Source organism: Eumetopias jubatus, unplaced genomic scaffold (assembly GCF_037043125.1).
Source record: "Eumetopias jubatus isolate StellerSeaLion01/CBP00866 unplaced genomic scaffold, mEumJub1_p1.0 scaffold_6, whole genome shotgun sequence".
NCBI lineage: Eukaryota > Metazoa > Chordata > Mammalia > Carnivora > Otariidae > Eumetopias > Eumetopias jubatus.
In genome coordinates this window covers 94,707,698-94,719,891 of record NW_028274812.1, presented here as the reverse complement: position 1 = coordinate 94,719,891, position 12,194 = coordinate 94,707,698, and the positions used below count along the sequence as shown (strand labels likewise).

The 12,194-nt window shown below is 41.6% G+C and overlaps 1 protein-coding gene across 7 annotated transcripts in view; it reads right to left on the bottom strand.

Annotated features, from left to right (window-relative positions):
• DST (dystonin) overlaps nucleotides 1-11,885 on the bottom strand; it is a 478,002-nt gene extending 466,117 nt beyond the window's left edge. For 4 of the 7 annotated variants that reach the window (XM_088024334.1, XM_088024336.1, XM_088024337.1 and 1 more), the window contains exons 1-2: nucleotides 11,705-11,885; nucleotides 11,084-11,118 (exon numbers count right to left, since the gene is read on the bottom strand). In XM_088024334.1, coding sequence (XP_087880460.1) covers nucleotides 11,084-11,118; nucleotides 11,705-11,885 — 216 coding nt within the window. Of the gene's footprint in view, nucleotides 1-11,056; nucleotides 11,119-11,704 lie in introns of all 7 variants that reach the window. The other 3 variants (XM_088024332.1, XM_088024333.1, XM_088024335.1) reach the window with 1 other exon arrangement.
• Between the last annotated feature and the right edge of the window lie 309 nt (nucleotides 11,886-12,194).

The following is a 12,194-nucleotide window of genomic DNA, read 5'->3' as shown; positions in this document are numbered from 1 at the left end:
ATATAACTGTATGTCTGAAATAAAAAATGAAAACCATCTATTTCCCTTTAAGTAAAAGACAGATACAGGAATATTTGGAAACTTACAGAATCCATGAAAAATTGAGAATTAAACTGACTTTATAAAGAAAACAGCAGGGTGTCTGGATGGTGTAGTCAGTTAAGCATCTGACTCGGTTTTGGCTCAGGTCTTGATCTCAGGGTCATAGGATTAAGCCCTGCATCAGGCTCCAAGCTCAGCATGGAGTCTGCTTAGGATTTTCTCTCCCTCTCCCTCTGCCCCTCCCCTCCATTCTATCTCTCTTTCTAAAATAATAAATAAATCTTAAAAAAAAAAAGAAAAGAAGACAGGGTGCTTGGGTGGTTCAGTTGGTTAAACTTTTACATTCGGCTCAGGTCATGATCTCAGGATCCTGGGATCAAGCCCCGCATTGGGCTCTCTGTTCAGCAGCAAGTCTGCTTCTCCCTCTTCCTCCGCCTCTGTGATCTCTCTCATTCTCTCACTCTCTCTCAAATAAATAAATAAATAATCTTTTAAAAAATAATTTGAATAAATTTTTAAAAAGAAAACATCCAATATTCATTCATTTAACAAACATTTACTGAGCTTTATTAAGTGCTAGACACTGAACTAAGAACTAGGGATTTCAACTACCTTCAAGATACTCACAATCTTGCAGAAGAGATGAACAAAAAACTCAATTGTTATTATTATGAAGAGGGAACTAGGAAAGTTTCCTGGAGGAAATGATCTATGAACTATGTTTCAAAGGGAAGTCAGGAGTTAGCCTTTTGTGCCTGAGTATTTTTGTTTTTGCTGGCAGTGGGTGGGCAATGAGAGGAATGGAAGAGAAAGAGAGGCTTTCTTAGTTGGAAATAACATTGACAAAATAATAATCCTAAAAGGTCACAATCTGTTTGGAGAATTAAAAATGTGGACAAATGGTCAGACTAGAACTACCACAAGGACATCAGGGATCATTCCGATGTCATATTAACAAAGTTGAACTTGGGGCACCTGGCTGGCTCAATCAGTGGAGTGTGCACTCTTGATCTCGGGGTTGTAAGTTCAAGCCCCACATCAGGGGCAGAGATCACTTAAAAAAAAAATAAAAAAAGAAAGTTGAACTTAATCACCTTGGAGGAAGTGGGAGGCCACTGAAGGATAATAAGTAGCAGAGGAATATGGCTTACCCAACCCTTTCTCCCTTGACTACCTCTACTACCGAAGCTAGGAAAAATAAAAGCTCACATCCCAAGCTTCCCTTGCAGATGGCCTGTGACACAGTTCTGACCAGTGAAGTGTAAGAAGAAACCTAACTGGAAAGGCTTCTGGCAAAAATTTTGATTTCCTGACGAATATCCTTCTTTGACTAGCTCTATCCCTTCCTCTCCCTCCTTCCTGGAATTGGGGCATGATGTCTGGAGCCGTGCCAGCCATCCTACTACCATGAAGCTCATGCAAAGCCTGAAGCATCTCTAGACTTCCTGCTATGAGAGGATATAAATCCCTGTTTATTAATAATCCATTTTTATGTTAGGATTACTTGAATCTGAATGTCTTCCTGACTAATAAAAGTGTTAAGAATTTGTATTTTATGGGGTGCCTGGGTGGCTCAGTTGGTTGGGCAGCCAACTCTCAGCTCAGGTCTCAATCTCAGGGTTGTGAGTTCAAGCCCCATGTTGGGCTCCCCACTTGGCAGGGAGCCTACTTAAAAAAAAAAAAAAGAATTTGTACTTTGGAATGATTCTTATTAAATTAGTGTGTATGGACTGGGGATGAGGAGGCAGGGAGACTGGTCTGGAGACCTATTATAGGGTCTGAACCAAAGCAACCATAATGGGGGTAGTAAGGGAGGCAGACTCCAGAGATTTAAGAGAGGACAGGATGGACAGGAAGGGATCTGTCATATCTTCCAGATTTTTAGTTTGAGCAGCTGCAAGGGTAGGGGTGAGGTAGTGGCACTCTCCAAAAGAGTGGCAGATAGGGTTCGGGACTGACGGGGTCAGTATTCAGTCTGAGATACCTACGGTACCTCCATGTGAAAATGAGGGGAAAGCAGTTGGCTGTCTGTAGCTGGAGGTCAAGAGTGAAAGTCTGAATTTGAGATACAGATTTCTGAGTAACCATTACATGTGGGTAAACTAAAACAGTAAGGATGGTTAGATCCTGCAAGGAGAGTTGAAATAGGGTGGGCAAAAATGAGGCCCTGCACATCTATTAAGACAAAAAGTAGGTTAGTGTTTGCTGAGGGTTGGGGATGGAGGAAGGAAGTGGGAGGGGGGAATGGGGAATGTCTGCTTACAGGTATGGAGTTTCTTTTGACGGTAATAAAAATGTTCTAAAATTAAACTGTGTGATGGTTGCACAACATTGCAGATACACTAAAACTCAATTGAATTGTACATTTTAAATAGGTGGATTGTATAGCATGTGAATTATAGCTCAATAAAGCTGTTAAAAAAATTGGGCCCGGGCACCTGGGTGGCTCAGATGGTTAAGCATCTGCCTTCGGCTCAGGTCATGATCCCAGGGTCCTGGGATCGAGTCCCTCATCAGGCTCCCTGCTCCTTGGGAGCCTGCTTCTCCCTCTGCTTCTCTCTCTCTCTCTCTCTCTCTCTCTCCCTCTGTCTCTCATGAATAAATAAATAAAATCTTTAAAAAAAATAAAAATAAAAATAAAAAATAAAAAAATTGGGCCCAAGGCAGAACCATGGGAATATCAACATATAAGTAGGAGGAGGATCCAGTGCAGGAACAGAGGGAACCATGGCAAAAAAAAAATGGAGCAAAATTAAGAACATTGTCCAAAAACCTGGGAGAAAAAGTTTCAGAGGGATCAGTGGCTAACAGTGTCAAATGCAAAATATGTTGATTAAGTTAAAGACTGAAACATTTGATTGAACAATCTGGAACTCATTGGTGAGCTAAGAGTGATTTTATTTATTTTTTAAAGATTTTTTATTTATTTATTTGACAGAGAGAGAGATAGTGAGAGCAAAAACACAAGCAGGGGCAATGGGAGAGGGAGAAGCAGGCTTCCCGCCGAGCAGGGAGCCCGATGCAGGACTCGATCCCAGGACCCTAGGATCATGACCTGAGCCGAAGGCAGACGCTTAACGACTAAACCACCCAGGCACCCCCTAATAGTGATTTTAAGTAGTTGTGGCAGAAGCCAGATTACACAAAGTTGAGGAATAAATGAGAGGTGAGGAACAGAAGGTAACAAAGAATCTTTTTCAGGAAACTTTTCTCACTGTTATAGGGAGGTTTGTATTGTTTTCAAAAGGCAGCACAGAGCAGTCACTCTGGAAAACAGTATGGAGTTTCCTCAGAAAGTTGAAAATAGAGCTACCCTATGACCCAGCAATTGCACTACTAGGTATTTATCCAGAGGATACAAACACAGTGATTCGAAGGGGCACATGCACCCAATGTTTATAGCAGCAGTGTCCACAACTGCCAAACTGTGGAAAGAGTCCAGATGTCCATCGATGGATGAATGGATAAAGATGTGCGGTGTGTGTATGTGTATGTATATGTATATGTGTGTGTGTGTGTGTGTGTGTGTGTATATATATATCACGGAATATTACACAGCCATCAAAAAGAATGAAATCTTGCCATTTGCAATGACATGGATGGAAGTAGAGGGTATTATGCTAAGAAATTAAGTCAGTCAGAGAAAGACAAATACCATATGATTTCACTCATTTGTGGAATTTAAGAAACAAAAGAGATGAACATAGAGGAAGGGAAGGAAAAATAAAATAAAAGGAAAACAGAGAGGGAGGGAAACCATAAGAGATTCTTAACTACAGGGAATAAACTGTTGCCGGAGGGGAGATGGGTGGGAGAATGGGGTAACTGATGGGCATTAAGGAGGGCATCTGATGTAATGAGCACTGGATGTGGTATGCAACTGGTGAATCACTGAATTCTATCTCTAAAACTAATAATACAGTACATATTAATTAAATTGAATTTAAATTAAAAAATTTTTTTAAAAAGACAACAGATATGATGCTTATGTGTTAGGGAAAAGAGCCTTCAAGGAGGGAGCAATAGAAAATAAATGAGGAAGGGATGACTCATGGAACAACATCTCCAAGAGTTGGGAAGAAAAGGAATTCACAACATAAGCATGAAATATGAGAATGGAGGATGACAGATGGGTTTTTCTATTGGACTGGGAGGAAAGTTTAAGATACACTTAGTTTTTAGGGGCCAAAAAGTTTAAAGTGCTAATGCTTGGGATGCCTGGGTGGCTCAGTCAGTTAAGTGTCTGCCTTCGGCTCAGGTCATGATCTCAGGGTCCTGGGATCAAGCCCCATGTCAGGCTCCCTGCTCAGTGGGGAGTCTGCTTGTCCCTCTCCCTCTGCACCCTCACTCCTGCTCATGCTCTCTCTCTCTCTCTCAAATAAATAAATAAACAAACAAATAAATAAATAAATAAATAACATGCTATTGCTTGATGGCATCGATGTTCTCCATGAGTTAGAAGACAAAAGTCACTGGCCGAGGGTGAAGGAGTAGGCTTGCGGATTTGAGGAGAACATAGACACTTAAAACAATTCTTACGGGAATGGAGCACTGGGTGTTATATGCAAACAATGAATCACGGAACACTATATCAAAAACTAATGATGTAATGTGTGGTGACTAACATAACATAATAAAATAAAATTTAAAAAAAAACAATTCTTATGGGAGACAGAGTTGCAAGGAAGAAGTTTAAAAGCAGAGACACATCTTGAATACTTAAAAAAACTGTAATATATTTCAAAGCTGATAAAAACCACCTTGTACATAACTAATTCCCTACAAATTTATTATACTTTGCATTAGGATTTGTAATGACCACACTGAACACATGAGCAAGATGTCACAAATCCCTGGACATATGGTGTCCGAAGTCAAAATATAACCCAATGATACTTGAGCACTGGACCTAAAAAACATGGTATCCTGCAAAAGCACAGCTTCAGGGCTACCAGAAAGGCACACATCCAGTCATTCTCCCAGCCCTCTGCAGCAGTGGACATGACTTTCCAGTCTCACTACGTGTGAAAAAAGAGTGATCGGGCTGTTTCGCTATAGTTGCCAGAAAAGAAATCAAAAAGCGCTTTTTTTGCTTCTCCTGAGAGGGCTCATAGCAGGTGACCTCCTACAGTGTTCAAATAAAATAATGTTATGTCAAGGGCCTTTGCCAACTGTCAAGTACTATACGAAAAATATTTTTATTGTAGCTGGCATTCACTTATATTTCTTTACAGATTTAAAGGAATGTAGAACTAGGAACCTCTTTTTTCCTAATCATATTGGCATATTCTGAGCTCTGAAAACAGACATGCGCCTTCCTAAATCTTTGCCTATCCTCATGCGTTCTGCTGGGGGTTGCTCTCATTCCCTTTCTGTCTAGCCAGATACTACTCAACCTGCATGTTTCAGCATAAATATCCCTGCCTCTTGGAAGGCTTTTCTGATCACCTCAGCTAGAAGCAGTCATTTCATCAGAACAATTCCAACCATTCCTTTTCTTTTTTTTTTAAGATTTTACTTATTTGAGAGAGAAAGCAAGCGAGAGAGCATGAGCGAGGGGGTAGTGGCAGAAGGAGAGGGAGAAGCAGACTACCCTGCTGAGCAAGGAGCATGACTTGGGACTCGATCCCAGGACCCTGGGATCATGACCTGAGCTGACAGCAGACGCTTAAATGACTGAGCCACCCAGGCGTCCCCCAACCATTCCTTTTCTATACATAATTTGTTACTTGGTATTTCTGTTAATTATTTTACCTGCCTTAATCTCCTAGAAGGCAGGAATCATGTTTTACATGATGCTTTTTTACCATGATTCTTTGCATATAGCACAAACATGGCCCATTACTTCTGGAAGGGGCTTCAGCGACCATCTTCATGTTACCAGTGAACACCAACTCTAAGTCTCAGAGACACTAAGAACTTGACCAAGATCACACAGTTAGTGGCACAGCTGGAACCCAAAATCAGGATTCAAACTCTATTCTTACATTCCTTTCATTAAACCAAGACTTGAAATTAGCCTACTTCTATTTTATAAACCAAATCTCAAAAAAGAGTCATTCTTGAGCCTTAAGATTACACAAAGATTCAAACTTCTCTGGAAAAACTCTTATTTCAACTTTCATCGAGACTGCATTTAATTGGCTTGGATTGCATGGGGGGAAAGTGGGTTTCTCTTCTTCCTTCGTTTTTTTTCCTTTTAGCACTCTGTTTTGTTGCCATGTAGCTAAAGTAAGGATAAATTATATGGTAGTGGTGATGCTGGCATAATAAAGGTCAGTGAACAGGGTGAATTTGTCTTTTTTACAAATGTATTGGCTGTACTTGTATACCCTGGCCTTTGATGCTCTTGCCACATTTGTGATTCATAATTGTAAACAGCACAGCAGTTCAGTTACCGTAACAGAAGAAACCAGCAACTATAATATTTCAGCACTGATATTGGAAATGACCTAGAAGTAATTGTCAAGGGCAGGGGCTATACTTCAGACCTTCTGTTAGCCCTACCATCTAACATCACACGTTGTACAGCACAAAAAAGTAAATTTGTTTGTTTTGAAAGTAATTGCATGAAGATAAATGAATACAATATCACGTGTAGAATTCAATTTATGACTGATTTGATTAAGATAAATTAATTTAGACCTAGAATTTAACTCTAGGGAAAGAATTTATTTATGAAGATAACCCCATTACAAAAGAGCGCTAAATAATAAACTATCATTTTCTCTAATCCACTGAATTGGGTAATTCTCAATGAAATATACACATTTAATGAGAAGTTATGAAATATGGTTATTTTGCTGACTATTCTTGCATGGTTGATAAAGGTTCACTCTGGGAATATAATGAGGCCAAGAGAGTTTACGTGGGACATCCTTTCATCTAGGATAACTTGGATAATCACTGGAAAAGCCTAAAGGATTAATCTCTTCTGCTTTGTTAGAAATGTCCACTAACAATTCACTCAACTTAGCTTGTCCCTTTCATTGAGAATGTTGGGCATATTATTCTCTGAGCTATGAGTGACACAGTTAAACACCACAGGGCGGACAAAATGTAGCCAGGGAGTTCTTGTCTTACTCAGTCCTTATCTTGCTACGTGACTCTTTGGGAACTGCTTAACTTAACTCTTTTGGTTCCTTTACCTCAAATGGGAAGTGAAGATATTTACTCAAATCCTGAGAGACATACAACACACTCTTCCCCCTTACTGTGAAACAAGGCTTCCCTTATTCCACTGAGCTGATGAATAGGGATCATTTACCACTGTTCACTCTGGGTATTCTCAAAGGGCATTATAATTGTCTTCATTGAACTACTCCCAAGGCTCTTTCTTGAAATCTAATGGTACCTCAGTTACCCGTATCACTTTCTGAAATTTCCTTAAAATCAGAATTGTCACTGCCCGATTTTCACCTCAGGAATCCAGGGTAACAGTTAACCATTGTGTAAAGTCACAGCATAAAACATAAATCCTCAGGAAAAGTACCCTTCTTAGATACCCAGATTGAATACCTGCTTTCTACACTGTGTCCCACTTCAGTGTGAAGTCACTTCTCTTCATTGGATGTTTATGGAAAAAAAAAATACTACACAAGTTCTTTATATTCATACATAAAACACATATTTCTATCTATCTCATTGGGTCTTTAGAGTCAGTGAGTTGGAGTTACAGTGTTCAGCCCTTGCTGGCTGGGCTAATAATTTCACATTCTCATATGCTATTATTAAAATTCTGAGGACTGTTAAGCCAGTAAAGATGAATTTACAAGTATGTCAAGATCAAAAGGGCTGGTAGGTGGTCACAGTTCCAAAACATCTTATAAACATGGATATTATTTAGTTCTGGCTTCATGAGGAAGAAACTGCTACATGTTGAAGAAATGTGTTCATTAGGGCTCAGATGGTTAAGCGTCTGCCTTCGGCTCAGGTCATGATCCCAGGATCCTGGGATCGAGTCCCGCATCGGGCTCCCTGCTCCTTGGGAGCCTGCTTCTCCCTCTGCCTCTCTCTCTCTCTCTCTCTGTCTCTCATGAATAAATAAATAAAGTCTCGAAAAAGAAAAAAAGAAAACAAAGCTGGAGCTCCTCAGGCATCTCTTCAGAAAGCAAAGTGGGTTCTGATGCCATGGTCTTCCCCTACTGCCAGACAAGGAGTTCTCTGACTACCTGGGAAGGTACATCCTGAAATTTCCAGTCCAGTTGGGACTCCTTCCTGGGCATGTAGATAGCAGAAGCAATATCCTCTGCCAGGGAAAGCAGCACAAGACTAACAAACTTCTTCAAGGGCTTTCCCAAAGCTTTTTCACATTTCAAAATGAGTCAGCACATCCTAAACTCATTTTCCTCATTTGACCCCTATGGAAATGCTGAAAGTGAATTATCTACTTACTGAGATTGGAATGAGGAAGGCACTAACTTCTTAGTTCAGTATGATTATGACTTGTCAAAAATCAAAACACTTTTTTGAGAAATATTTTGCAAGGCTACTACTAAAAAGCAACAAGAATATCCATTATGCGTTCAAATTCTAATTTTTTTAAATGCTGGAATCCAAAAAATTCAGAGGTATTTCTCAAGGAGAAAATCCTTTAAGAAATGGCATTTTGAGAAAAAGGGAGAAGAAAAAATAATTCCCAATGATTTCCTCAAGGGAAAATGTTTTATTTGTGGGAGGATATAGAAATATTTTACCAGTGAAGAAAAGAGTGAGGAAACGTGACATTTTCATACAATACAGACTCGGGATTTTCACTTCTAAAATAACATTCTTTGAGTAGTTTATCAAAGAAATTTGGTACAAAAAGGAACACAGGTAGCCCATCAACAAATTAAGCCAATATTGTATTTAATTTCCTGAGAAAAAAATATTTTTTTTCCTTTTTTTTAAGTAGCTCTACACCCAACCTGGGGCCCAAACTCACGTTCCCGAGACCAAGACTCAGCATACCGACTGAGTCAGTAAGGCACATTGAGAAAAAAAGATTCTAACCAAATCCATTTTGTTATAATTAGTGACTTACATTCTTAATACCAACTCCAGGGCAAGTTTTAAAAGCTAGAAAGAAATTCAGCAAATGTTGAATTCCAAGCAATGTCCTGAGAATGTGCATTTTTCTTTTCTGCCCAACTCTTGAGTTCTAATTGCCCAGTTCCGGGAACTGGCACACAATGAGAAATTTTTCATTCATTCAGTAAATATTTATTAAGAACTCACTATATACCAGGCAATAGGGATACAGCCCTAAACAAGAAAGACATGATTCATGTCCTCAAGGAGCTCACAGGCTAGGAGATGAGGCAAATGTGAAGCACAGACAAGATGTCAAACTGAACTAGGGATCTTGTGTGATGAGTTAAAGAATTAAAACAACTGCTCCCAGCTTTTCTAACCAAATGCAAGCTCAGGATGAATGCTTAACTCAGAGATAACTAAACAAGACATACTCCTAGCTCAATTTTTGGTTTGTGTTTTAGCTGAAATGCCTAATGGCTAATATAATAATCCATAAAAGGATTATCTTAATTCTGTCACTTATGTATATGGAGCTGGTAATCTCTTTTTAAAATCAAAATCCTAAATTTTGATGTTTGCATCCTGACCATTATTTATTTTTTGTCACATCTAAAGGAGTTATTCTATTAATTAGACATCCAAAAATGTTGCTTCATAATAGACACAGTTTATGTTGTCTCCCATAAATTTCAATTAATTAGTTTAATTAAGAATTCAAATTGTGCAAAGATTTTTTTCCACATTTTTAAATTCAATTTTACAAGATGTAATGATCTCTACCCAGTATTGAATATTTACTATGAACTATGTTTATTTTACGTAATTACTTGTAAATCTCCCACTATAACTCTGCAAGGTACTACTGGTCCTATTTTTCAGATAGGGAAACTGAGGTGCTGAGAAGTTAAGAAAGTTTCCCAGAACCACACAGCTAGTTAGTGTAAAGACAGGAATGGAACCTCTTGACTATCTGACTGGTTAATTTTTTCTCTTAAGTATCCTAAATTGGGAACAGCATTCTCACCCTCCAGGGCCACATGCAATAGAATTACTCACTGTGCAACATTATAATGATGTTGTAATAATGCAGTTAAAGCTTTCAAGCAACCAGTCCAACAAAACATCTAGGGTGCAATAAAACATCTGATTAACTAGTGAAACGAAATGTGAAATAACTTCTCAGGTAAATGGCAAGGAAATGGAGGGTGTCTAACTACGAAGTCTTTGCTAAAATGAGTATACTGCACCAAGCATTGTTACCAGTAACCTCCCAGCCTGGCTGTGTGAAACTCTCCTAAAAAGAGAGAAAATTATATCACACTAAGTGGGGGTTGGCCTGGAAACTCATAAAGAAAGGCTGGGCCAGGGAAAGCTTGTGCTTTTCCATATTGTTCTACCCAGTGGGGCTCAGTCCCATAGCAGTCCACCCGCATCAATGCACCCACATCACCTGCTCATGGAGGTACGGTCCACCTTCCGAGAGCAAACACCAGCACACACGATCAGATAAAGCCAGATCACTACCACCACTTCGCAAAAATCCTCAGATGGCCCCAGTAAAACATGGACAGCTTTGTGGGTGAATATGAAGGTAAACTTGAGAGCCTAAAATGAAATGCATATGGATCAAATTGCTCTGCACTAACTTCCTAAGAGCTCTCTGTCGTCGGCTATCCAAGTACAAGGGAACTACCACAGCATCCAGAGAGCTTCCACCGGCAAATTACAGTAAACGAAGCTGAGATCCACCCCGTGGCTAAGTTTCCTGAGGTCTGTAGTGCTTTTAGGGGCTGTCTTTCCCCCTCTGGTACAGCGGCCCCGCTACACAAGAAATTTGTGAACACCGTTCGTTTGCTAGGCACTAATGTTGGGGAATCGCTTAAAAAGAAACGTGACTTTCGGCTTGGGGGCAGCATGCTCGCCATTCAATGCCCTACTGGTTTCTTAACACGCATATGATTAATACTGGTACTCAGGAAAGAGAACTTCTTCTGACCTTGAGCGTGCGCGCTAAATAAATTACCTCAGAACGAAAGTGGTGGGATCTCATAACAGCATCTGGGGAGAAAAGAGAAAAACGAGACTTCATTTAACTCCCTGTTCTTCACCTGCCGAGTTGCTAATGACTTACGTGAGGGACAAGGGTCGGGAAGGCACCTTCCAGACGCCTTGATTTCGGTGGGGACACACTGTAGGGCGGGGAGGTTATTAGGCCATCGCTCTCTAGGTGAGTTCTCCGAGAGAAGTTTCAGGGAAAGTTCTGGGAGAGTTGGGGAGCCCCGAACTCTCCATGCCTTACTTTCTTACCCCTAAGCTCCAGCGATGGATAGGTGAAGTGAGGATGCCGCAGCCCCGGATTCTGCTCCTATTACCCTTAGGGCTTTAGCAAACTGACACTGGGAATTTGCGTCCGTGCCTCCCCTCCCAGCTCTGGACATTACCGTGGTTATCCCATCCGGGGAGACCGGAGGAAGGCGGTGAGGGTAAAAGAGGCAAGGGACGTTAAACACATAAACGTACTAGGCTTGCGGAGTGGGCAATGATGGGGGTAGGGACCGCGTCGCGGACGCGAGCCCCGCTTCACTCTCCAAATTGGCTTAAATGTTCCTCCTAGTCCGAAGAAACCCGTCGCGGCGTGTCTTACCTCGGCTCCTTGAACGACCCGAAAAGACCGATTTCATCGGATGCCTCCCTTTCTGGAGCCTGCGGTGCCAGCAGCAAAAGAAGACGATGGTGGCGATGGTGCCCAGCAGAAGCAACAAGAGGAAGAGGGCACATTGGATGCTGTAGGGTCTCAGCAAGACGAGGAAAGCCGCGGCGATCATGGTGCGGGCGAGGCGGGGGCGGCTCGGCGGCGGGGCTGGAGGGCGGCGGCACAGGCACCCGTGCCGGGCGCACCACGAAGCGGCGGGCACGGACGAGCGCGCCTCAGCGCGTCATGCCCGTCGCTCGCGGCCCCGCGCCCAGCCCAATGGCTGCGCACCCCGCGCCAGCCGCGCTATGCGAGTGATCCAGGGCTGCGGGGAGCGCTTGCCATGACTCAGCAGACGGCGACGAGGCAGGGACTTGGCGGCGGGGAGCCTCTCCCCTCCCTCCCCAGGCGCCCCCGCCCCCGTCTGTGCGCAGCCCCCCGG